Source organism: Prionailurus viverrinus, chromosome A1 (assembly GCF_022837055.1).
Source record: "Prionailurus viverrinus isolate Anna chromosome A1, UM_Priviv_1.0, whole genome shotgun sequence".
NCBI lineage: Eukaryota > Metazoa > Chordata > Mammalia > Carnivora > Felidae > Prionailurus > Prionailurus viverrinus.
In genome coordinates, this window is record NC_062561.1 from 8854677 (window position 1) to 8878373 (window position 23697).

Here is a 23697-nt window from a genome sequence, read left to right on the forward strand (position 1 = left end):
GGCGGGCACTGGTTTGTTACAGAATCACTGCCATTAAAAACCAACAACAACAAAAACCAAAAACTTCCTAGCATAACGATGCTCATAAACTTTAAACCCCTGTAACTGCCCTCCTGGGGATTTATCCCAGTGAAAAAATCAAAATAGTGTACGGGTGACATGAACCAAATTTCCAGCAATAAGGGCGTGTAAATTATGGTACATCACCATGAGAATCTGAGGTAGCCATAAAAATGTTGAGCACAAAGACAAGGAAAGCGCCTAACAGAATACGAAGAATTCACACCAGTGCAACAGCTATGAAGCGATCATGCAGTTGAAAATTTCCTCTTTTCTGTGTAGCGAGACGACGGGCAATTTTTCAGTTTTTTCCTTGGAAGTTATTATGTCCGTTTAATTATTCCCCACCTTCTGTGTAACTGTGGGATCTCCCTCCATCTATACGTAACGATAGTGACTACGTTAGTTTCCTAGGCAGTGACCAAGGCCTGTAGGCTGAGTGGCTCAAACAACCGAGATCAATTTTCTCACAGCTGTGGAGGCTAGCAGGCCAAGATCAAGGTGTTGGCAGAGTCGGTTTCTTCTGAGGCCCCTGCCCTCTTGGCTTCCCCTGTCACATCATCTTCTTTCCATAGGCGTCTGTGTCCTATGAAGACACCAGTCATATTAGATTAAAGACACCAGTCATATTAGATTAGCGCCAGCCCTAATGACATCGTTGTAACCGAATTACCTCTGTAAATATCCTGTCTCCAAACATGGCCACATCCTGAGGTCCTGGGGGGTTAACACTTCAACATATGACTTCGGTGACTATTATAATAGGAGCACTTATTTACATAGAGCATTGCCTCTGTATATTTAGATGATTTTACAAATTGTTCTAACGAAAGCACTCCCTATGATGCAAAAGGCAGGATCCTATTTTCCCTTAAGCTTTCATCATGATCTACAGAGCCAGTGCCCTAACTACACGTTTGCTCCCTCTTTGGCAAACCAGTAAAAGTTGTAACGAGTCGAATGACGTTCGGGGCAATTATTTAAAGAAAACTGATCTTGGGGAGGCCGCGTGGCTCAGTCGGTTAAGCGTCTGACTCTTGATTTCCGCTCAGGTCATGATCTCACAGTCATGGGATCGAGCCCCGCCTTGAGCGCCACGTTGGACGTGGAGTCTGCTTAAGACTTTCTCTCTCCCTCTCTGCCCCTCCCCACTCACACGTGCACGAGCGCTCTCACTCACTCTCTCTCTCTCTCGCAAAAAAATAAAAATAAAAACTGATCTTCCTCACTGAGTTTTTCCCCTCTCGGTGGATTTATGAACTGTGGTAAAGATGATGCTTGTTTTACCAATGGTTCCATGGCAATTTTACTCTGCCAGTGTCCCGGAGATCACTATATCTTCATGTGTTACGCTCGTAGGTTGATAGGTGGGTATCTGTGTATTATGTATGTCTGAGGATGTGCTAAATTCAGCTTTAATAATATAGTATATACGTACATACCATTATATATATTCTTACATACATATGTTCAATTATTTAAAGCTGCACAACAGACTCTAATCCTGCTTTTGCTTTCAAACTATTGCTTTATGAATTACAAGCGTTACATTTTCTTGGCCAACCAAAATCCTGATATTTTTGAAATTATTTTCTTATCCTCTTAGGTTCTATGGATTGATTATTACGGTGTTTGCGTCTCGCTGTAAAGTACCAACTACTTGCACACGAATAGAAAGAAAGAAGGAAGGAAGGAGAATGAGACTCCAGATGTTGTCTAAGGCTGCTAAATTAGCCGGCATTCATCTGTCTGCAGAATGCCCGAATAGGTACATTTTTGAAGATTTACCAGAAGAGAGAGGCTCTTTATTTCTTTAGAGACTCCATTATTGGAGCTGTCCCCCTTGGGCCCCCAGCTGTTCCTCCGAGTAAATATCTTCTGCAGGCCTGGGCCTTACAACATGGGGGCATGGAAAGAACAGAAGTCTCACCTCTTGTATGTGATAGCAACCGGGAATTTGGGGATCGGAGCTGTCTGTGAAAAAAAAAAAAATTACCTTGCCACTTTATAGACAGCAAAACCGAGGCCTTCAAAGCTCATTTATTTAAGGCAACAGTGCAGGTCAGGGACAGCCCTGGGATGAAAACAATCATTTCTGAGCCTCCAGACAGATTGCCAGGCCCGTGAATCATCCTGCCACTAATATAAATGAAATAGCAAGTAAGATCAGAGTCTTGTCAGTTCTGACCACTGGATACCATAACCTTTTCAAACCCCGTCTTTTCGTTAATTATGATAGTAATTTTTTCAACGTTTTTTTAACTCTTAAAACATGCAAACACAGGGGCGCCTGGGTGGCTCAGTTGGTTGAGCTTCCGACTTCGGCTCAGGTCATGATCTCGCGGTGTGTGAGTTCGAGCCCCGCGTTGGGCTCTGTGCTGACAGCTCGGAGCCTGGAGTCTGCTTCCTAATCTGTGTCTTCCTCTCTCTCTTGCTCCTCCCCCGCTCATGCTCTGTCTCTCTCTCTGTCAAAAATAAATAAACATTTAAAAAAAAACACGCAAACACATCATAAAGCTGTTTATTAAATGCATATTGGACAGTGAGTCCTATGATTAAGCACACAACCTCCCGAGGGAAGAGAGGTGGAAATACAGATACAGTTTCATTACAAGTAGGATTACACTCTCACATTATTTCTGCATCTTGCCTTTGTTTGTTTGTTTAACAACACGTTGCAGATATCCTTCGTAATGGCACAAAAAGATTTACCTTATCTTTTTGCTGGTTACCTATACCCCACTGTTCATGCATATCGGATTTATCACTTATCTAACTAGCCCACACTTCCTCCTAAGGCAAATCACGTGGTGGTAATCTTCCTTGATCAACTTCTTTTCTGCACTTGTGAAATTGTTGGGTTCAAAGACATGCTCTATTTAATTTCTTTTTTCCAGCGTAACTAAGGGGCTTCTGTTTCTTTTTAAAAAATTTTTAAGTTTATTTATTTCTTTTGAGAGAGAGAGAAAGTGCGAGTGGGGGAGGCACAGAGAGAAAGGAAGAGGGAGACAATCCCAAGCCAGCTCTGCACTGCCAGCATGGAGCCCAGAGCGGGGCTCCAACTCATGAACTGTGAGATCATGACCTCAGCCAAAGCTGGACATTTAACCAAGGGACCCACTCAGGCACCCCTCCTTTTATTTATTTCTTTACTTTTTGATCTGTTTCATTCCGTCGACACAATCTGTAGAGCCAACTTACTGCCTTGATTTTCTGGAATTAATGATACTGATATGACTATATAATATATAAACTTTTTCTCAAAGAAAGTAGTACTTTATCAAGGCCAAAATACATGATTAGCATTTCTTATTATTTTCATTTGAGTTTTATATGCTCAATCTATCTCTAGTTAAGAAGTGGTGAAAATGGTGAAGTTCTATTATATTCCACATGTATCCGGGTATGTGTGTATGTGTGTATAGGACAGCATAGTGGTGGGGTTTTCGTTTTCATTTTATTTTGCCAGCATATACCCTCATTATTGTTATAAAGAGTGTTCAAATCAGAGTATGACCTTTCCTTCTATAAAGACATCTACATTTATCCTCTAAGGTGTTTTCCCTGCCATAATATATATATATATATATATATATATATTTTTTTTTTTTTTTTTTTTTGAGAGAAAGGAAGAGACAGGGGAGGCGCAGAGACAGAGAGAGAGAGAATCCCAAGCGGACTCTGCACTGTCAGCCCAGAGCCTGACGCGGGGCTTGAACCCAGGAACCGTGAGATCGTGACCTGAGCCGAAACCAAGAGTTGGATGCTTAATGGACCGGGCAACCCAGGCGTCCCATGTTATATTTTAATTTTTTCCCTTTTTTTGTAAAAACTTCATCAACATATAATTTTCACACCACACAGCTCAGCATGTAAAGTGTATGATTCAGTGGTTTTGGTACAGGGTTGTGCACCTGTCAGCACGGTCTATTTAGAACACTTTTATCACCCCAAAAAGAAATGCCGTGTTCTTTAGCTGTCACCCCTGAGTGCTCCTGTCCCTCTCATGTAAAGCTGAAAGCGACGTTCGCCCTCCAAAGCGGCTAATCGATTATATTCCCACGAATGGTCCTTTGGGTGCCATTTTTCTCATACCCATCCTGTGTTATCAAAATATTTCACCTTTCTCAAGCCTCATAGATGAAAAATTGCATTTTACTTTGGTGTGCACGTATTTAATCCTGCATGGTGCTGGCCATCTATTTGTATATATTTTTTTTTTTTTTGCTCATTTGGATCACCTACGTGTGCCCTGCTCTGTAGACCTACTTTAAATACAAGCAGCGTAGGGGCGCCTGGGTGGCTCAGTCGGTTAAGCGTCCGACTTCAACTCAGGTCACGATCTCACGGTCCGTGGGTTCGAGCCCCGCGTCGGGCTCTGGGCTGATGGCTCAGAGCCTGGAGCCTGCTTCCGATTCTGCGTCTGCCTCTCTCTCTGCCCCTCCCCGTTCATGCTCTGTCTCTCTCTGTCTCAAAAATAAATAAACGTTAAAATAAATAAATAAATACAAGCAGCGTATGGTCATTGCCTCATTTGACCTCATCCACGGGTGCGTGGTACGTGGGGCAAAGACCACCGTGAAGTCAGTTCATCCAAATTACAGAAACAAGAGAAGCCTCCAGAGAGGCCTCGTGCACCCGGACACCCACCCTGGGGGCTCATTACTGGGGGGCTCCCCGGGCGTTAGGTAAAATTATTGCCCCCCTGCTTGCCTCAGTTTGACTTTGTCTCAATCTACCAGCTACTAACTCTTATTAAATGCACATTCCGTGGTCTTCATCCTGTGCTATTAAAATCCAGTCACCCCAGGGTAAACCTGTCGTTATATACGCACCTCTTACCTAGCCCGTGGATCCTGATAGCTTTTTTCACCAGCTACAGTCCCCAGTGAGACCCCTAACAACTTTTCCCTGGCTGGAGGGTCTTTGGGAAAAGCTGGAGCTTTGCTAAAGCCAGGGAGCCAGACCTTGTGGGCGCAGGCATTGTCCCACTGCTGCTGAGCCCCTGTGGCTGTTAGTTACTGTCACATTCAGGGACCGTCGCCTCCAGTGAACCCTCGACCTTTTTCCACCACAGCCTCACTGCCAGGCACCAGAAAGCCTCACACTGAGTCTACTATTCATTCTCGTATTTATCGGCAAGCAGTCAAAGGCCGTCTTCGTCCCCGGTGGCCAGCCCAGTGCACCCCCAGCAATCTGTCCCTTAGGTAAACCTCGCCTAAAAGATCTACTCACAGCAGATGTGACAACAATACTCAGGGGCATCGCTAGCATATTTGACACCCTAGATGGGCCATTTGGAGTACGGCCTCCTGCAGAATCACTTGCAATGTAACCTTGCAATAATCAGTAATAAGCATTCTTTTCCTGACTCACTACGTAAACACTTCAAAAAGAAATTTCGTCTTAAAGATGATCCACATGATTAACATTCGCGAAGAACACAGTGCCACTTCTGTGCTATTTCTGCCAAACACACGTGACCCAAATCTAGTAGTGAGGAATCCTCAGACAAACCAGATGGAGAGACATTCTACAAAAGAAGTGGCCTTTCGTCTTTAAAAGTGTCAAGGTCCTGAAAGGCCAGAACAGACCAAGGAGTTCCCCAGACGGAAGGAGAGTAAGGAGACCATACAGCTAAATGTAACTCGTGTTTTACACCCAGATTCTTTTTTCTGGAAAGGGTTATTAGTGGGACAGTTGGTGAAATTTAAATGGGTCTGAGCATTGGATAACACTATCAGATCTGTGTTGATGTCCCGATTTTAATGATTCTATTGTGGTTATGGAGGAGAATATCCTGTTTGTAGGGAATATACATTAAGGAATTCAGGGTTGGTGACAGCAGGTCAGTGTCTTACTTTCAAATGGTTCAGCAGGAAGGGGCGCCTGGGTGGCTCAGTCGGTTGAGCGTCCGACTTCGGCTCAGGTCATGATCTCAGGGTTTGTGGGTTCAAGCCCCGCCTCAGGCTCTGTGCTGGCAGCTCGGAACCTGGAGCCAGCTTCGGATTCTGTGTCTCCCTCTCTGTCTCTGCCCCTCCCCCACTCATTCTCTCTCTCTCTCTCTCTCTCTCTCTCTCACTCACTCACTCAAAAATAAATAAAACATTTTTTAAAACTTTAAAATAAACTTCAAATGGTTCAGCAGTAAAAAGTCATTTATATAATAATGTATAATAACTTGTACTGTACAGCCAAGTTTTGTCTGTAATTTTTTTTTAAATACAAAACTATTTTTAAAAACCTCAGCAGTGAGGCACCTGGGTGGCTCAGTCGGTTAAGCGTCCAACTTCGGCCCAGGTCGTGATCTCACGGTTCGTGAGTTTGAGCCCCACATCGGGCTCTGTGCTGACAGCTCAGAGCCTGGAGCCTGCTTCAGATTCTGTGTCTCCCTCCCTCTCTCTCTGACTCTCCCCCTCTCTCTCTCTCTCTCTCTCTCTCTCTCTCTCAAAAATAAATAAACATTCAAAACAAAATGAAAAAGAAAAAAAACCTCCACAGTAATTGTAGCAATTGTTTAGAACTTAGGCCAACAAAAGACTTTTTTGAGGAGGATTATTTTTCACAGGCATTCTTCAGAATTGCTGGTATAAGGTAACAAAAAGGCTTTCAAAGTTGATTCGGTTATTGCTTTTAAATTCTCTAAGACAGCTTACACGATGGCACCCACCGACCTACCCTTGGTATACCCTGATCACGTTGGTAAATCGCGCAGACAGCCTCTCCAGATTGCGCACTGGAACCCTCCATCAGATGGCGGGATGTGGGAAAACACTAGAACAGGAAGGCCATGGGGACGGTGTTAGGCTGCAGGGCTGGCCAGATTCTTACACGTGGTTTGCACAGGACAATGTGCCTATGTGACCTCCAGCCAACTGCCACTCATTTTCCCAAGGAAAACACGTTTTGAAACATCTCCATGCTAGGAGCACCTGGGTGGCTCCTTTGGTTAAGCATCTGACTCTCGGTTCCAGTTCGGGTCATGATCTCGTGGTCTTGTGAGTTCAAGCCCTGCGTCTGGCTCTGCTTGGGATCCTCTCTCTCTGCCCCTCCCCAACTTGTGCTCACTCTCTGTTTCAAAAAAATAAATAAACATCTCCATGCTAATTAAATAATTTTTTAAGAGCCAAATGCGACAAAGAAGCCCTTGAATGAGCTGCCTTGTCGGGGGTGGGGAGGGACTTCTGATTCGGGCGTTTTCAGATGCTGTGTGACCAACCTTGGGTGTATATTCCTGATCCTAACCCACCCTCCCAGTTAACCCGCACACATACCCACTCACTCAGTTACAAAGTAAATGGCAGTGTTTCCCCAGCTTGCAGCGGGGCGCGGAGGGCACGGTCGCACCCAGTCTTTGTGGAAGGCACATGGGGTGCACGTGCACCCTGGCATCTGTGTGCACGAGCTGGGTGTTAGCGACTCCACTTGAACTGACCACGGTGGGTTGTCCAGGTGTTTTCTCCTTCTTGGAAGCCGTTCGTAGTCGAGGCAGCCGTCTTTAAAACGGAAGCAGTCACACCTGCCTGCAGCCCGGGGGAGGCATAGACGCTAAGCCAGAGCGGCTGCAGGGGCAGCCCATGCAGAGGGGTTCTGAGCGGTTAGTCCCTCCGGTGGAGAAGAATGGTGTCCGTGAAACTGCGTCACTGTCCCCCCCGCCTCGATCTTGCCTTGAGATAGTCCCATCGGGCAATGCGGCCTGGAGGGAACAGCCTTCAGGATCCGTGTCCTCCCTCGCCCCTGCCCTCACCCCACCGCCCCCTTCCCGTCCTGTCCTGTCTCCAGCCCCCAGGTACACCCTAGTCCCAAACCTTGATGGGCAGGAGAGTCGCCTGGGACCTTGTGAAAAGTTGACATCCTGAGCCCCTCCCCCTCGGGGTTCTAATCCACTCAGGGTGCGCCTAGCAAAATGCCCAATATGTTGAGGGTGCACCTAGCACTTTGAACAAATGCCCAATGTTTTGATGCCTCGGGTCCACGGACCCTCAGAGGAAGCCGGCTCTAGTGCGGGAACCCGGGGCTTGCGGTCGGAAAGCCCAGGTTTGCCTCCGCAGCTCTGTCTCCACCCCCCGAAAGGCCCTCGGGTAAGTCACCAGAGCTCCCCGGGGCTCAGGTTCGACCTCAACCCCCAGGGTTTGGGGCAAGGATCCAGCGGGGTAGGAGGCGAAGCGCTTTGCAAACCGCGGAGCTCTGCAGACGTTGACCTCGGTGATCCGCGCGGCGGGTATTAAAGACCCTCGGGGTCGATCCTTTTGGTGCCCCCGAACCAGCTGTCACAAAGATGTCATTCTCCCCCTCCGCACCAGCCTTCAACGCGGCCAAGTGTGAGAAACTACAAAAGGAGAAGGAGGACCTGGAGTGGAGGTTTGAGGAGCAGGTGCGCGAGCTGGGCTGGCGGCAGCAGGCGGAGCTGCAGGACCTGGAGGAGAGGCTGCAGGTGCAGTTCCAGGCGGAGGCGATGCGCCTGCAGGAGGGGCACCACGCCCAGCTGCTGCGGATCAAGTGTCAGCACCAGGAGCAGGTCAGTGTCTCGGGCTCGGGGCTGTGGCTGTGCTGTTGGGACCCGCAGGTGGAAGGTGGAGGGGAGCCAGCGCGGCCCCCGCGAGAAGTCCGCTCCGTAGGTGAGCTTTCCTGCGCGGTTCATCCTCCGACCTCGTTTCGTCCTGCCGTCCTCTCTCTCCCTCTCCTCCGGCCGCCCTGGCCTCCCTCTCCCTTCTTCTCAGGCGGGCTCCCCCCCACCGGGCGCTGGCGCACTTGCTGTGCCCTCTGCCTGGAATGGTCTCCCTCTGGACCTTCCGTGGCTCCCTCTTTCCATCTCAGCCAGCTTTTCCTCCAGTCGCTTTCTCAGTGAGGCCTTGCCTTGTCTAAAATTACAGCCCCTTCCCACCCCCCCCCACCTACACACTCTTCGTGTCCCCTCCTTGCTCTAGGGTTCCCTCAGCGCTTACCACTGTCGAACATACTAATTTTCCTTGGGTCTTCTCTTTCTCATCTGCGTATTCCGCGAGGGCAGCGATAATCACAAGCAGAGGCACGTCTAGCCCTCGTGAGGCTCCAGGGACTGCTCTTAACTCTCTACCTCTACTAACTCATTTAGTCCTCACACCAGCCCTCCGAGGTGGGTACCATTATCGTCCCCATCTTACGGGTGAGAAAACCGAGACCCGGAGGTCACAGTGCTGGTCACGGAAAAGCCAGGGTGGAACCCAGTCTGGCTCCAGAGTGCGTGCTCTCCAGCGCGAAATTAGAACTGTCTTCCAGGCTTCTTAGGCAGCGGTAGATGTCTGCCTGACCGTGCCTGCCCTCCACGCACCTGCTGAATGAAAGCATGAATCCCGCTGGTTAACCTCAGCCCAGCAGTCTTATCAGAGAGGGCAGTGCATCCTGGAGCAACTACAGAGGATTCCCAGGGTTGTGCTGCCCCCCGTCCCAGCCATTGCCCTCCCCTCCCCACTCCCAGGACTGCCTTTCATGCAAGGCAGGGGTCCTTTCATGCAAGGAGACATGGGGTCCGCTGTGCTTCTGGGAGCACCTGCACAGCCCCATTCTTTGCTCTTCTTTCCAAGTCCCCAAGGCTCTGATGCCCCAATGCCCACCTTCTAACGGGTGTGTTATTTCACGTAGTCTGCTTGTGACATCCCGAAAGTAAACTGGCATTTATGAAGAGCGCCCTTTCAATCTCGGGCGAGCGCTGAGTGGCCCTCCATTATTGCGAACGTTCATGATCATGAACATTCAGGCTGCCCTCCTCGGACTGCTTCCAAATAAACATCCTGGATGGTGGCGGTCCCCAGGGGCTTGGGGACTCAGGAGGCACCAGGCCCAAGTCAGAGTAATGATAAGTACTGTTGTTGTCCTTTAGACTCTCCTCTTGGACAGCACTTTAGTCAGCTTCTCAGGTTAGCATTCTCCTTTTCTGGAGGCCTGTGGAAACCGGACACACCTGCCTGCTTGCGGTGCTGTAGACCTTGAGATCAGGAAACAGAATAGCTTACAGCTAGAGTTACCCTGCTGCTGCTAAGATTAGAAACTGAGCCCCAGCGTCTTTCCTCCTAAGCTTGCAGAGCAGAGCTCCCGTGAGTCGACGTTTGCATCTGCTGTAGCCTTACCGATCTCCTGGCCCTTCAATACGTCTCAAACGTGTGCAGATATCAACTAGTTCTGTGCCTCTGTGTGGGCTGTTCATTCCCACTTTTACGCAGAGTGCCTTTGCCTCCATATCCACTAAAAGACTTCTGGTCTGAAGATCTGTGGTCACCAGCAGGAGAAGGTGCTTGGAGGGAGCCCCCTGAGCAAAAGCTCGTGTTGGGGTGTGGTGAATGGAAACCACGGAGCACAAGCCACAGCCAAGCGGGCCCGTCCACCAGCAGGGCGCCACCTGGGGCCTCACTCGAGTGTCACTGGTGCAGAGACACATGCCGGGAGATGTGCTCTCGCCTGGCCTCTAAGCTGGGCCATAGCAGCCTTGTAGAGATTTGATGCTGGGAATGACTGGAAAGAAAGAAAGGCCCTGACTTTCCCACTTGAGGACGAGTTACGTAAGCTACCTATGTGTATTTAAGAAGTGCTCTGTCTTATGAAGGCTTCTGTCCTTGATCCTTCAGAATAAACAGCTAGTGATTCATTTGTTTATTCATCTAGGCAGAGGATATTTAGCGAATGCCACGGTCCGCAAGGCATTATGGCAGGCCACTGCGAGAGATGCCAAGATGTGGAAGGTGTGGATTTACTCCCTCAGGTTACAGATCAGGAAAGTTCCGACACAAGTGCCCGAGAAGCTGTAATACTGGGTGAGAAATACGGAGGATGTGTTGAGGAATTTAGATTACTTCCAGCTGTGAAGATAAGGGACCACTTTATGGTGGAAATAGCGTCTCGAGACTTCACGTGTGAGCAAACCCTGCCTATGAAATTCCACTGGTGGGGGTGGGGGGGATGGGTGGTGATTTAAATCTGTGAATGATTCGGGTCCCCGATTCTGCTGCCGCATATCCCTTCCCCAGCAGACAGCAATGCAGGCAGTGAGGAAGAAGGCGAAACGCGGCCCAGTCCAGTGATTCCAATTTCCGGACAGAAAAAACGCTCGTGTGTTCAGGGCAGGGTGAGAGTCAAGTGTATGAGTGTGACAGAGATTTGGATGGTCCACTCCCCGCGTCAGTTACCCGTGCGGGAATCTCCGCGCTCTGTGGGTCTTCCTTATCAGGGACGATTGAGTTTGGCAGGGCTATCGCCACAGGTAGCGGCATCTCTGGGCTTCTGGAACCTTCAAAATCAAGCTAGCCCATCTGCCTTCTCCTCGTGCCCCCGTGCCCCACGGCGAGCAGCGGGGAGGCGGCGTCAGCTTTGCCGTGTGGGATTTTCAGAGGCTTTACTCAGGTCGGGAGCTCACTGTTAAGGCAGGCCGGCCTCTCAGTTCACCGCAGGGTCTCCCGTAGGACACATCCAGCCCTTCCGTCACCTGGAGGGGCAAAGACTGTCCCTGCCTACACACGGGAATCACTTGGGACGACTTGGGACAAAGCACACCTCATCGTCCTCGGCCCGCGTGAACTGAATCAGAATTGCTGAGTGGGTCCTGCCACGGGGTGGTTTGTGAAGGCTCCCCGGGGCCCAGCACCGCAGGTGTCCTGGGACGTGCAGGGCGCTGTCCTGCGGTCTCTGCTTCGGGGCACGAGCAGGGGGCATGGCCTTACCCCTTGGCTTTCTTCTGGGACTTCAAGACACGGCACGACTTTTACTTTTCACGTGGGACTAAAAGGTGTTTCATTAACATCACCTCTCATTCTGTTATGTGTGGCCAGCTGCACATTAACAGAAGCCAGCTTGCCAGAGCTTTCCCGAAGCACGCAAAACCGATTTTCACTGTAAACACACGTGCTTTTTCCCTTTCCGCCCCGGACGTAGTTCCTTCTTTGCCCAGCTTGCAGCCGTCCTCTCTGGGCTGCCTGTGGCTGTCGCCCAAGGATACTTCGCCACACAGTCCGGTGTTCAGGGATCGGATTTGTGACCTTTGACCCCCTTGCTCCAAGACCCTTTGGCTGTCTTACTCCCTGACCCGGCCCGGAAGTCTCGAGTCCGGGGCCGCTGGCTCCTACCTGCGTTATGGGTTGCGCTCCACAAAGCGGGAGCAGAGCCCTCCTTGAGGAGCAGTGGTGCTCGCCCTTTGGAGTTTCTGCCCGCTCTGTCTCGTGCCCAGGACATGCCTTCTGCCCTTTCCCGAAGAAATCATCCTCATAGGCTTGCTGGCAGGCTCAGCGTCCCCACGCTTAATCAGAACGTACAGAGGCCGCTTTGTCCATCATCTTGCATTATGTCTCTTTGGTCCTGCTCGGCAGGCATTCAGCTCCCATCAGCGGAAAGTACACTCTCCCTAATCAGACAGAATGAGGTCCCCGGGGGCCCTCTGTCTTCCAGCACCAGAGCCCCCACACGCCGGGGTGGGGGGGGGCGGTGGCGGAACCGGGAAGATAGGGGCTTCTGTGAACAGGTGCCCACGTGCTGAGCTGCAGAGGGACAGAGGCGCACCCGTGAACGTGAGGCTGCCCTGAGTCGATGCCCAGGACACTGTGGCAGCGATGGAAGGGAAGGGAAGGAGGGGGCTCCTCGTTACCTAGGGAGGAACATTAAGAGAGCCCTGGAGAACAGTAAACATGGCGTTTCTGCATGACGGCGACTGTTGGACGGACACGATGACAGACGCCCCTGTGGCACAGCCCTCAGCCCCCGCTCCCTGGAGAAGGGAGGAGGGTGGTCCAGCAGCGGTTCAAGGAGGCCCTACCCCGGGGTTCTAAAAGGAGAAGAAGGATGCCTCACCCAGCCCAAGTGTGCCGTGGGCTGTCTAGTTTAGCGCCTTTTGCCTCTGATTGGGTGGCCGGTGCATAAAAGGAGCTTGCGTTTCCCTCGGTTCAGCTGGGCTGAACCTGCTCACGTGCCTTGAGAAGTTCTCGCATCTTCTCAGGCTGAGAGCCCTTACTGGCTGCCTGGGACCGTGAGCCCGTGCTCCAGAAGGCAGCCAGCAGCCGTGGGAAATGTCACGGGGATTAATATGACAAGAGGGAGGATTGCAAAAGCGGGCAGCCCCTCCCTCGTATTCTTCAAAACCCGTAAAGACACACAGAAACCTAAATTACTGAAGAGTAAGGATTACTGTGCCCACATTTGGGCTCAATGGCTCTCCTTGGGTTCTTTCAAGACTACTGGGCTTTCCTCTCATTGCATGTGGGCTTTCAGAGTTAGGGACTTACTAATTCATTCATAAAAGCACCTCTGAGGGGCCGTCGCAGTTAGATCATGCCCTTCCACCGTTCCTAACATGTTGGGGGCAGTGTTTTATCACCACTAAGTCAAAGACCTGCCTTCCACCTGACCAGAGGGCCACGTATCTGGCCACAAACATAATGTAGCCTTGCCAGTCAGGGCACATCCCCCTCCAGGGATGCATGGGACTCTTCTGGAACTCAGCCCTTCCATCCATCTCTCTTTCCTGAAACCACCCATGGCAGTTTCTGGAAGAGCCCGATACATTTGAATCACACCAAGGTCTGATGAAAGATTTTTCTTTATACCGAAACGGGTCACATCACTCCAAATAATGTGTGGGTACTTGTTTCTACAGTGTGCTATGGGCTTCACTGGCATCAGTAATAAAGCAGAAAGAAAAGATATTTCCATTTTTTTTTTTAAAGTCAGGGATTTATTTCTCCAAGAGACTAAAAGGCTTTGGACAATGATGCCATAAAAACCTCATATAAACAGGAATTGGACAATTAAACACTGTGGTAATCAGCCTTTCTGCTGATTGGCTTCAGAGCTCTGAGCCTTAAGGAAAATATTGTTTAACCAAGAATGGCCAGTAAATAAAAGAGAATCGTTGTACACCATGTCCGTTTTCCTATGATAAGGCAGCTTTCCTCACACAGCGGAGTTCACTGTTGGTTTTGCCAGAGGTATTTCTTTTCTAGCGGATGAAGTTTTCATTTTCCGCAGGGAAGAGAAGTCAGGCAAATTCTCCTATGCGATTATCGTATCCAGAACAGGAATCGGTCCCATTTAAAACTAAAAATACTCCAATGCCTCCACTTCACGAGTGGGCTTCCTTTCTTGTGCAGAACCCTTCCTCCCTTCAGATCAGAGGTCGGCTTGTGAATTATCCGCAGACACATGAGGGACCTAGACTCCCCTCTTAGCAGGTGCTAGAAGCAACATATTCGCAACTGGTCCACCAAAGAGCTTCAGGACCCGGGCCCATTTCCCGGCCCAGTGTTTTTGAAATGCCAGGTTTTGACACAGTAGGTTGTGAAATGAATTTAGCGGTTTGTAACTGGCATTTTGGAACACAAAGTAAGGCAGAAATGTTAAAGCCAGATTATTGCAAATAGGAAGGGAAGGTGCTGTTTTGTGGAACTTTGGTTTCGCGGGTGCACACGCCCACGCGTGATGTAACACACTGTGCTGTTTTCTACCGGTGGGTCACGGACCAAGAATTCAGAAGAACGTTCTCCTGGTGTGCTAGGAGGAGAGGCGGGTTTTTTTTTTGCAATCGCTCCTGAAAGCCGTGTATTTGAAGTTAAAGCAACCACCACACCGATAACAAACACAGTAAACGTGTGGGAAGTGCTGGGTTGCAGCGATCGGGAAGGGTGAAAATAAAAATCCTGAACCAGCTGCACCACCTGTGAGTACATTCTGGAAGTGTGCCTTCAGCCAGAGAAACCGGAGCAGCTGCACATTGCCTGGGAGGTCCAGGTGGTAATCAGGAGGGCACGGTTATGGGGAAGCAGGTGCAGCGAGCACGCACAGATCTGCCGGCCTGCCTCGGTGCTGGTGACAGGATCCCGACGCATTCGCCGCGGTCTTGCTGGGGGAGGCGACACGGTGTGTTGGAGAGAGTTTCGCCTGTGGCGTCGGACGGACTGCGCCGACTGCCGGCTCTGCCGTCTACGAGCCCTTGGCAAAACATTTCAAACCTCCCTAAGCCTCGGTCTCCTTGTCTGTTAAATGGGCATAAAAATACCTGGTTCGTGATGCTGCTGTGAGAGCCCAGTGCAGTAACCAATAGCAGGTGCATTAATAGAGGTCAGTTCACTTAACGTACCTTGTGCCTTCACGCTCCCGCCTGTCACTGGGCAACAGAGACCAGAGCACCCAGTAGAGGACCCTCTTCTTTTCCTTAGGCACCATTACCTCATAGTGATTGGTGAAGGGGGAGGAATGGGAGGAGGAAGGGGATGGGCCGGAAGCCAGGCCCAGGGCAGTGAAGAGATGACTCGGGCAGCCGTCCCCCATGGGGAGCTGCCATCTTCCTGCGGACAGCCGGGCTGTGGCGGTGACTTCCCTGTGACCTCCCCCGATTCCAGGGCTGCCACGTCATCACCGGACCCTGGCTCTCCTGCCTCGGCACGAGGCCGAGATAGCCGTCATCTCGGCAGAATGACCTGTCCTTGGCGTTTCGGGCCACGGACCTTTCTAGTTGGGATTCCACCTCTGTCCTCCAGGCAGCAAGGACACTGCTGCCACCCCTCCCCCCACTCTGTGTGTAACCATAGCTGTGGCCTCCTTCAGGTAGAAGACATCACGGCCAGCCATGAGGCTGCTGTCCTGGAGATGGAGAATAACCACACGGTAGCCATCGCGATCCTGCAGGACGACCACCACCACAAGGTCCAAGGTAGCTACCGGCCGCCATATGCGCGGCCCTTCGGGGTGGGTCGTGTGAGCCCAGCCTTTCCTGCCATCCTTCTTCTCGTGCTCCTCTTCCCATTTTCCCTTCCTTTCCTTCCGGTCTGTCTTCCGTGTCGCTTCCTGTGGCAAGAAGAGCTAGAAATCCAGGATCCATCCAGGTAACCACTTCTTTCCTCAGAAGCAGCCCCCCTCAGCCCTGCCTGGATACGAGAACCCTAGGGAGCCGTCCCAGGGGCTCACGCCCAGCCCGGGTCCCAGCTGGGGCTCCTCGGTGGCTGTTCTGGGGTGCTGCTGCTGGCCGTCGCACTTGCTCAGAGCTCCTGAGATGGTTCTGATGGGGTCTCGAATCTTGAGAAGCAGTATTCCCAAGTACGCCTGGAAATCCTGGGCTTTACCTTGTCTCGTCGCCTCTCAACACAAAATGGCAAGCCGCTGTAGGTCCGTACACTTGCCCACACTTGTGGCGTGCTCAGGGCCACAGCAGCGCCCCTCTGGATCTGCGTCTCCACACCTCATAGTCACGCACCATATGCCCCGTGGGCTAAACAGAGTTCCAGACGGTGGGATTTCTTTCTACATTTTTGTAACTTGAATTATCTTCCAATACGTAGAGGTTTTTGTGGGTCGTAACAACAGTAACAACATTTACTAATTACTACCAGGATTTTGACTTTGCCAAAGAACCTTTTTTTTTGACATGCATGTACATTAATATTTACACTTCTTTTTCGATTTCAACCCCCCTCCCTTTTTTTCTCCTAGTCCGCTGACTGTGAAAAGTGTATTAAAAACAATGAAATGTAATACATAGGTTAATAAATTTTAAGAATTTGAACGTTAAACATTAGAGTTTAAACTTTTTTTAATTTTTAAAAAATATTTATTTATTTTGAGGGAGAGAGGGAGAGAGGGAGAGAGAGCAAGTGGGGGAGGGGTGGGGGGAGAGGGAGAGAGAGAATCCCAAGCAGGCTCTATGCTGTCAGCATGGAACCCCACATGGGGCCCAATCTCATGAACCATGAGATCGTGACCTGAGCCAAAATCAAGAGTTGGATGCTTAACGGACTGAGCCACGCAGGCGCCCCTTAAAATTATTTAAGGCTATTGGGTTGCCTTTTGTTTCTGTATTTGCATAAAAAATAGACCTGTAGATTTTTGTGATGAATGAAATCTCACTTAGACACCATATCCAAGACCTTTGAATTATGTATAAATGTGGAGGCAATGTAAATGTATTTAATGATAGCCAAAAATCTGTGACTATCGTCAGGATGATACTTTCAATGACTGTTAAAACTAATCATGTAGACAGAGCCAGGTAGACCAGAAGGCTACATGGCTTTATATCAATGAAATCAGCCCAGACTTTTTTTTCCTCCCCAAATGCAAATTTCAGCTATAAACAACTGGATTTCTTAGAGACTTTCGCCATCCTTACTTAAAAGATTTGGGTCAATGGAAACCACAAAGTCTTTCCTAATTGCAGCTCATGCCAGCCCGAATGATAATTGCTGGCCTCCAGTGCTCTCCTGTTCTGAGCATGTGATCCTGGCTGATTAATGAGACCTTTCCTCACTGCAGTTATTACATGAAAACAAATTGCTTGTGTAGCCAGAATGAGATGCGCTTCACCCAGCTAATAAGATTCTTTCCATCTGGAGGCAAATAGAATCCATTCGCTTAATAACTCTCACATGACATCTCTTTCTGCCTAACTTGCAAATTATTGCCAGAATGACACTTTTCACGGGACAGAATTGTTCCATACTGTCTGACAGGAACCAGTCCGATTAGTCCTTCCTTCTGTCTGAGCTTCTTAATGTTGAATCTTTGCTCAAGCAAATCCTAGAGATCGGTGGCTTCCAGAGTATGGCCCAGGAAAGCTTGGAGAATCAATGAGTACTGTGCGTGGAGACTCCAACTTGGCCAGGGTGGTGGTAAAGCAGGCTGTAGGAATCGTGTGTGTGTGTGTGTGTGTGAGTGTGTGTGTTTCGTGCGCACGTGCGTTTATGGTGCGTGTGCGCGCACACGTGTATGGGGACGTGTGTTCACGAGCACGACTGTGCTCTTTGCTTCCCTCGCTCGTTTCTTTGCCTCTTTGTCTTTCTTTGTCCTATCCCCCTGCCCCCTCTTTCACTGTCTTCTAAATGGGACTGCATATCGTTTCCAAATAATGGAGAAGTCTGTTTAGGCTTCCGCCTGCTATATACCAGTGTCCCTTATTTACCTGAGTCTGTCGGAGTCTTGTTTGATCTTTTTCAAGAGACCACATTAACTGTTTGACCTCTTCTCTCCAGAACTGATGTCTACCCATGAGCTTGAAAAGAAAGAATTGGAAGAAAATTTTGAAAAGCTGCGGCTGTCGTTACAGGTTAATATTCATTCTCTTAAAGGTGCATTTGTTCTTAAAGTTTATTTGTTTTGAGAGAGAGAGTGTGAGGGAGTAAGGGGAGGGACAGAGAGAGAGAGAGAGAGAGAGAGAGAGAGAGAATCCCAAACAGGCTCCACGCTGTCAGCACAGATCTCATGAACCGTGACATCATGACGTGAGCCGAAGTCAAGAGTCGGACCCTTAACCAGCTGAGCCACCCGGGTGCCCCAGTATTCATTCTCTTCACTCTGGTCTCAAGATGATGGCGGTTTCATTATGCCTGTCCACAGACATTTATCTAGCACCTACTGTGTACAGGATCCTGTGCACAGCATCGGGATGTAGAAGTAAATGAGACATATGCCCTGCCCTTTGGGAAGTCACTGTCCACTCAGACAGCTGTGACCCGAACAGTGACAGACAACACAAAAGGTAAATACTTACACCCAGTGAATACTACCATTAGTGAGTGCCACAGAAGTTCTGAGATGACGGTCCCCACTTGCCATGGTCTGACCTGAGCTGTGTCTGAGGAGAAGGGAGTGCTTGAGGACGGTATTCTAGGCAGCGGGAATGGGGTAACGGTATCCCGTTGTGAAGGATAGATGTCATAGGACATGTTCTCGGAATTATCGAAGGGACTTTAATCACCTGGAAGTGGGTGGGATGAAAAGAACCTTCTTTGCCTTCCACCACCAACCTGCAGAAAATGTGGGTCTCCGAGGCCAGGGAGCCGCCTGGCTTCCTGCTGACCTCTGCGGGGAGAATGAAGGGTCTCCCAGACTACGTGCATCTCCCTCCTGCCTTCTAGAGACCCAGGCCACCCCAGCCCTAAGGCAGAGCTGCCTAGGAAGCAGGGGTGAGGTCGGCGGCCCTGCTTCCCTTCCCAACCATCACAACCAGATTATTTGTTAAATATTAGGGACACTCACGTGGGGAAATTGTGGGAGGTGATTACCAAAACCGCAACACAAAGGCGGGGATTTTGCTTCTTTGGTGGCACGCTTTCCCCTGGCAATGTTCATTGACCAGAGCCTGCCCCCCAAGAAGAGCATCCAGGATTGTGCAGATAGCCAGTCTCACAACTACTGAGCATTCTGTTCAGAAGTTAAAATGGGAAACCGCCGGCTGCAAGCCGACCCCCGACTCATCGATCCATCGATGGTCGCCTGCGCGGTCGTCACGCGGCTTATCCTCGGCACGTGAACCCCAAACTGCCTTCGGGTACCCCGCATCCCACACCATCAGGTGCACGCCCCCTAAGGTGCACAAACCAGGACCATACTGTGATGTAACAAAAACCCCATCCGGTCCACAACCAAAAAGAACTGAGAGTTTAGTTTCATATGTGGGTCCTCACGCGGCTGCTGACATTAAACCGTCGTGAATTGTGTGTATTTTACTTGTGATTCTCCATGGGCAGACTTCCTTTGGGCTGGAGATTATTTGGTGCAAAGGGATGGGATTGTCGAGCCCCCCCCTTTTTGGGCTTCTGGTGGCGAGAGAAACAGGTCTGGGGCAAGAGATTGGAGCTTTCACTTTAAATCCCCACTGTACCCCCTCTTGCTAGCTTTGAAATTGTGGACAGTTACGTGAGCTCTGTAAACCTTACTTTCCTCATCTGTAAAATGGGGATGATAACGGGACCTCCCCCAAGGTGTGAGCAGATTAAGGGAAATGATGTATGTCTAACATGAGGTGGGTTCAAGGTAAATGCTAAGAAGTAGCAGCTATTAGGGGCGCCCGGGTGGCTCAGTCAGTTGAGTGTCTGACTTCGGCTCAGGTCACGATCTCACAGTTTGTGAGTTCGAGCCCCGCGTCGGGCTCTGTGCCGACGGCTCGGAGCCTGGAGCCCGCTTCGGATTCTGTGTCCCCCTCTCCTTCTCGTGCTCTGTCTCTCAAAAATAAATAAGCGTTAAAAAAAAATAAAAAACAATAGTGGCTATTGCTATTATAATAGTTTAAAGCATTGCTGCATTTACTGTTATTATTATCATGCCCTTGGTTAACTCCTGAGTGGCCCGTGCTGGGCCAGGTCACCAGCTGGGCCTTTCTGCCTCTTAGCTGGACGAAAAGGAGCAAACCCAAGTTGAAAGATAGTCCGTTCTGTCTGATTGCTGTGGCACCATTGTGTGCCTGGCGGTCTGTTTTGAGTAATGGTGAAGAAGGCAGAAAATACACAGTTTGACATTTTAGACCTATCCTAGGTGGCGTTTGCCTGATGCGTCTTTTCACGTTTTTGTTTTTTTAACGGACGGGGAGAGACTTGAAAGAAATGCTTCCTCCGACAGCGCGGACGGGTTTGGGATAGGAGCCACGTAGCGGGACGTTTTTAGAGTCAGGTTCTAGAAGGTGACCGGGTGCCCAATGGCTGTGTGCCAGGGCCCAGCCGGGTTTGCCCGGGGCTGTGATCTCCACTCACCAGCTCCTGTGGGTACAGACTCCCACTGATAACTATGTTGCTCGAATGTACCAGCATTTGCATTTAATGGCACCGTGGGGGCTTTTATGCCTTAAAAATGAAATTGGAAATAACTGGAAACCAAAAAAAACAAAAAACAAAAAAAGAGGAAAAGGAAGCCGCCAAAGATGGTTTGTAAAACATGGTCCTCTGGCGAAATGAAGAAAGCAGTCAAGCCAGCGTTTCATACGTTACGGTATTTTCATGTGGAATCACATCATTTACAATACCTGGCTCTTCGTATCAGTGGGGTGAGGTCACTTCTCATGCTGGCAGAGTTCCTGGGGAGACCCTAGTCCCTGTGTTTTAATGTTACAGAAGTGGCGTCACTGGGCAGAGTATCTTGGGACACGCTGCGTGGACGAGGCCCCGTCGCTCACTGCGCTGGGGCACGGCGAGAAAGCCCACTGCCCTGCACCCTTTGCTCGCCTGCCGTGCTCAGGCTGGGGTTGCAAGCGAGGTTGAGTGTAGTCGCATCTGCCCTGACAGCCGGGGGCCGGGAGCCTGGGTCCAGCCAGGGAGAGGCTCTCCACAGGGGAAAAGACTCCGCCCACACAGCAGCCCACGCCAGGGACATGCAGTCCGGCCCTGAGGCCCGGGAAGGCCAAGGGGAGGAGGCCAGAAGCGAGCAGAGCAGGAGAGGGGGCTGGCCAGTGGAGGCACCCCTGGCAGGAGGGCTGGAATGAAAGGCGGGGCTGGAGGGGGCAGGGAGATCTGAGCGAGCCGGGAGACAAGAGAGGCCGTTCGGAAGATGCACGGACACTGTGTAAAGTCCGTGCTTCATCTTGATGCCAGTGGGGTTTTACACGGAGGGGGTGACGGGGTCGGGTTTGCGCTTTCGAAGCCTCCCCCTGACTCCACCTTGAGGGCAGAAGGGTCCTACCCCAGACGCCAGGTGCAGGAAAGGGCCAAGCCCGTGGCTGAACTTCAGGGAGAGGGACCAGGAGAGCTTGCGGACCCCAGGAACATCACGCGGGTGGAATTGGCGGGACTCGAGCCTTGACCCCGAAATTAGTGCGTTTGGTGGTGGGAGGAGGGGTCTCAGGCAGACGGGGAAGGTCAAGGATGGTTCAATGGCGTAGAAACCGGGGCAGCTCTCCGTTGAGGTAGGTGTCTTGTTCTTCCTGAAGTCAGGGACTAGATGCCTCCCTCTGGTGGTAGTTTGCCTCTGTGATACTGAATCAGATCATTGAATCAGATCTTAAGTAATAATTAATAGTAATTCAATAATGAATTCAGGTATTAGATCACGAAATGCCTCCCGCCAGCAGGCTCCTTATTTGGGGACGAGGGGCAGCGTTCTCATCTTGGGAGGTGCTCGGAGTCAGGCTGCCGGCCCCCAAGTTCTCCCCCGGGGTCGGGGCCCTTCGTGTGCAGCATGGGTGCCACGTGACCCCCTCTTACCACGTGGGACAGGCAATCCAAGCGGCCCCCACCTTGCGGCCCGGCAGGGTGGCCGTTGCCTCACGGCTTCCCCGGGCCGCAGTGCCTGCGGCGGACCAAGCTGGCCTTCTTGTCATGCCTTGCAGGACCAGGTACACATGCTGACCTTCCAGAGCCAGTCTCTGCGGGACCGGGCCAGACGCTTTGAGGAGGCCCTGAGGAAGAACACCGAAGAGCAGCTGGAGGTAGTCATACCCTCCCCCGTCCCCCCGCCGACCCGGCCTTGTGGCTCCCACAGGGCGCGCCCCCCCCCCAGGAGTCACCTCTGCAGTCTCCCCCGGTGACAGGACCTCTGTGTCGATCCACTGCTGGAGCGACAGCTGGCCAGGACACGTCCCCGTCAACGCCTCTCTCCTGACACAGGGGACGGCTGTGGGGTTCTCCGCTGACATGTTATTTTTGCCAGATTCCACTCCCCAGCCACCGTCCCTGACCTGGGCTCCACCCCGCCTGGGAGCTCTCCCCGCCCCCCCCGCCCCCCGGCTGGGACCCACCCCTCCACTCGTTCTCCCCCAGCCGTAGTTTAGGCCCGCACAGGAGGTACCCCCGATGGCTGCGTTGGTAACTTGAGGGGAGTTTTTTCCAGGAAAGCTGGCAAAACTCCTTCCCTCTGATGGAGGGTCGCCAGATAACATACATGACACCCAGTGTAGTGTGAATTATAAATAAGTGAATTTTTTTTTAGCATAAATACATCCCATGTGATACTGACACTTAAAAAAAAAAAAAGGCGGTGTATCTGGAATTCAACCTTAAGTCAATGTCCTGTATTTTGTTGTTGAGTTATTGCATCTTGGCAACCTTACTCTAGCGTTTGTTTTTCTGAAACGCCTTTTCTGGTTTCAGAACCACTTTGCTCACTTCCTATGCAAGAATCCCTCCCTCACACACACCCCCAACTCCCCGTGGACACAGGGGAGACCTGTGACTCCTGACCTGTCTGCTGAATGAAGTGGTCTGGGCCAATGTTAAAAGTCAATGTCGAGTTTGCTCTTTTTCCTCCATGAGCTCCCTTTGGGGGATGGGCTGGCAGCCTCCAGCCATCCCAGCCTCCGGGCTGGTCAGTGGATGATGGCCTTACCTCTCTCATTCCCCGGGGAGCTGGGTCTCTCGTGGCATTTCCAGGGGGAGAGCAGTGGGCGTCTGTATCAGGGAAGGCCGTGAATGCGCCCATGCTGACACTCCGGGGCCTCCTGGGAAGCTTGTTATGGAAGGCCAGATTTAACCGGATTCACGGCACCGGTGCATACTGGGCTGTGCTGGGACCGCTGGTGACCGGCTCTCGCTCTCTGCCGTTGTAGATTGCACTGGCTCCCTATCAGCACTTGGAAGAAGACATGAAGAGTTTGAAGCAGGTGTTAGAGATGAAGAATCAGCAAATACACCAGCAGGAAAAGAAGATCATTGAACTAGAAAAACTGGTGAGTCGGCCTGCGTCCTTGGGAGAGCTCCAGTCACCTGAATGGTATGTCTTACTGGCATCATGGATTCACAGCCTGCAGACGGTGGGCCCTTCCCTGTCCATTGCTTACACCTGAGCAGAAATGCCACGGTTGGTCTCCAGGCCTTCCTTAGGAAGCCAGGAGTTTCTTTTATTTAATACGTGTGTGTGTGTGTGTGTGTGTGTGTGTATGCACATATGTATATGTAAATATGTATTTTTTTTTTGAGGGGGCGGGCAGGG

At 50.7% G+C, this 23697-nt stretch overlaps 1 protein-coding gene and 1 long non-coding RNA gene across 5 annotated transcripts in view; one reads left to right on the forward strand and one right to left on the reverse strand.

Moving 5' to 3' along the window:
- Positions 1–23697, forward strand: part of MTUS2 (microtubule associated scaffold protein 2) — a 637113-nt gene that overhangs the window by 604233 nt on the left and 9183 nt on the right. For all 4 annotated transcript variants that reach the window (XM_047860755.1, XM_047860746.1, XM_047860761.1 and 1 more), the window contains 5 exons: positions 8364–8578; positions 15619–15724; positions 18036–18109; positions 22100–22198; positions 23315–23434. In XM_047860755.1, the coding sequence (XP_047716711.1) occupies positions 8364–8578; positions 15619–15724; positions 18036–18109; positions 22100–22198; positions 23315–23434 (614 nt within the window). The remainder of the gene's footprint in view (positions 1–8363; positions 8579–15618; positions 15725–18035; positions 18110–22099; positions 22199–23314; positions 23435–23697) is intronic.
- On the reverse strand, positions 22014–23327 carry LOC125166770 (uncharacterized). The gene is made up of 3 exons (XR_007152533.1): positions 23095–23327; positions 22277–22398; positions 22014–22168 (listed from the first exon to the last, which is right to left on the reverse strand). It is a non-coding gene; the product is annotated as an uncharacterized LOC125166770 (long non-coding RNA).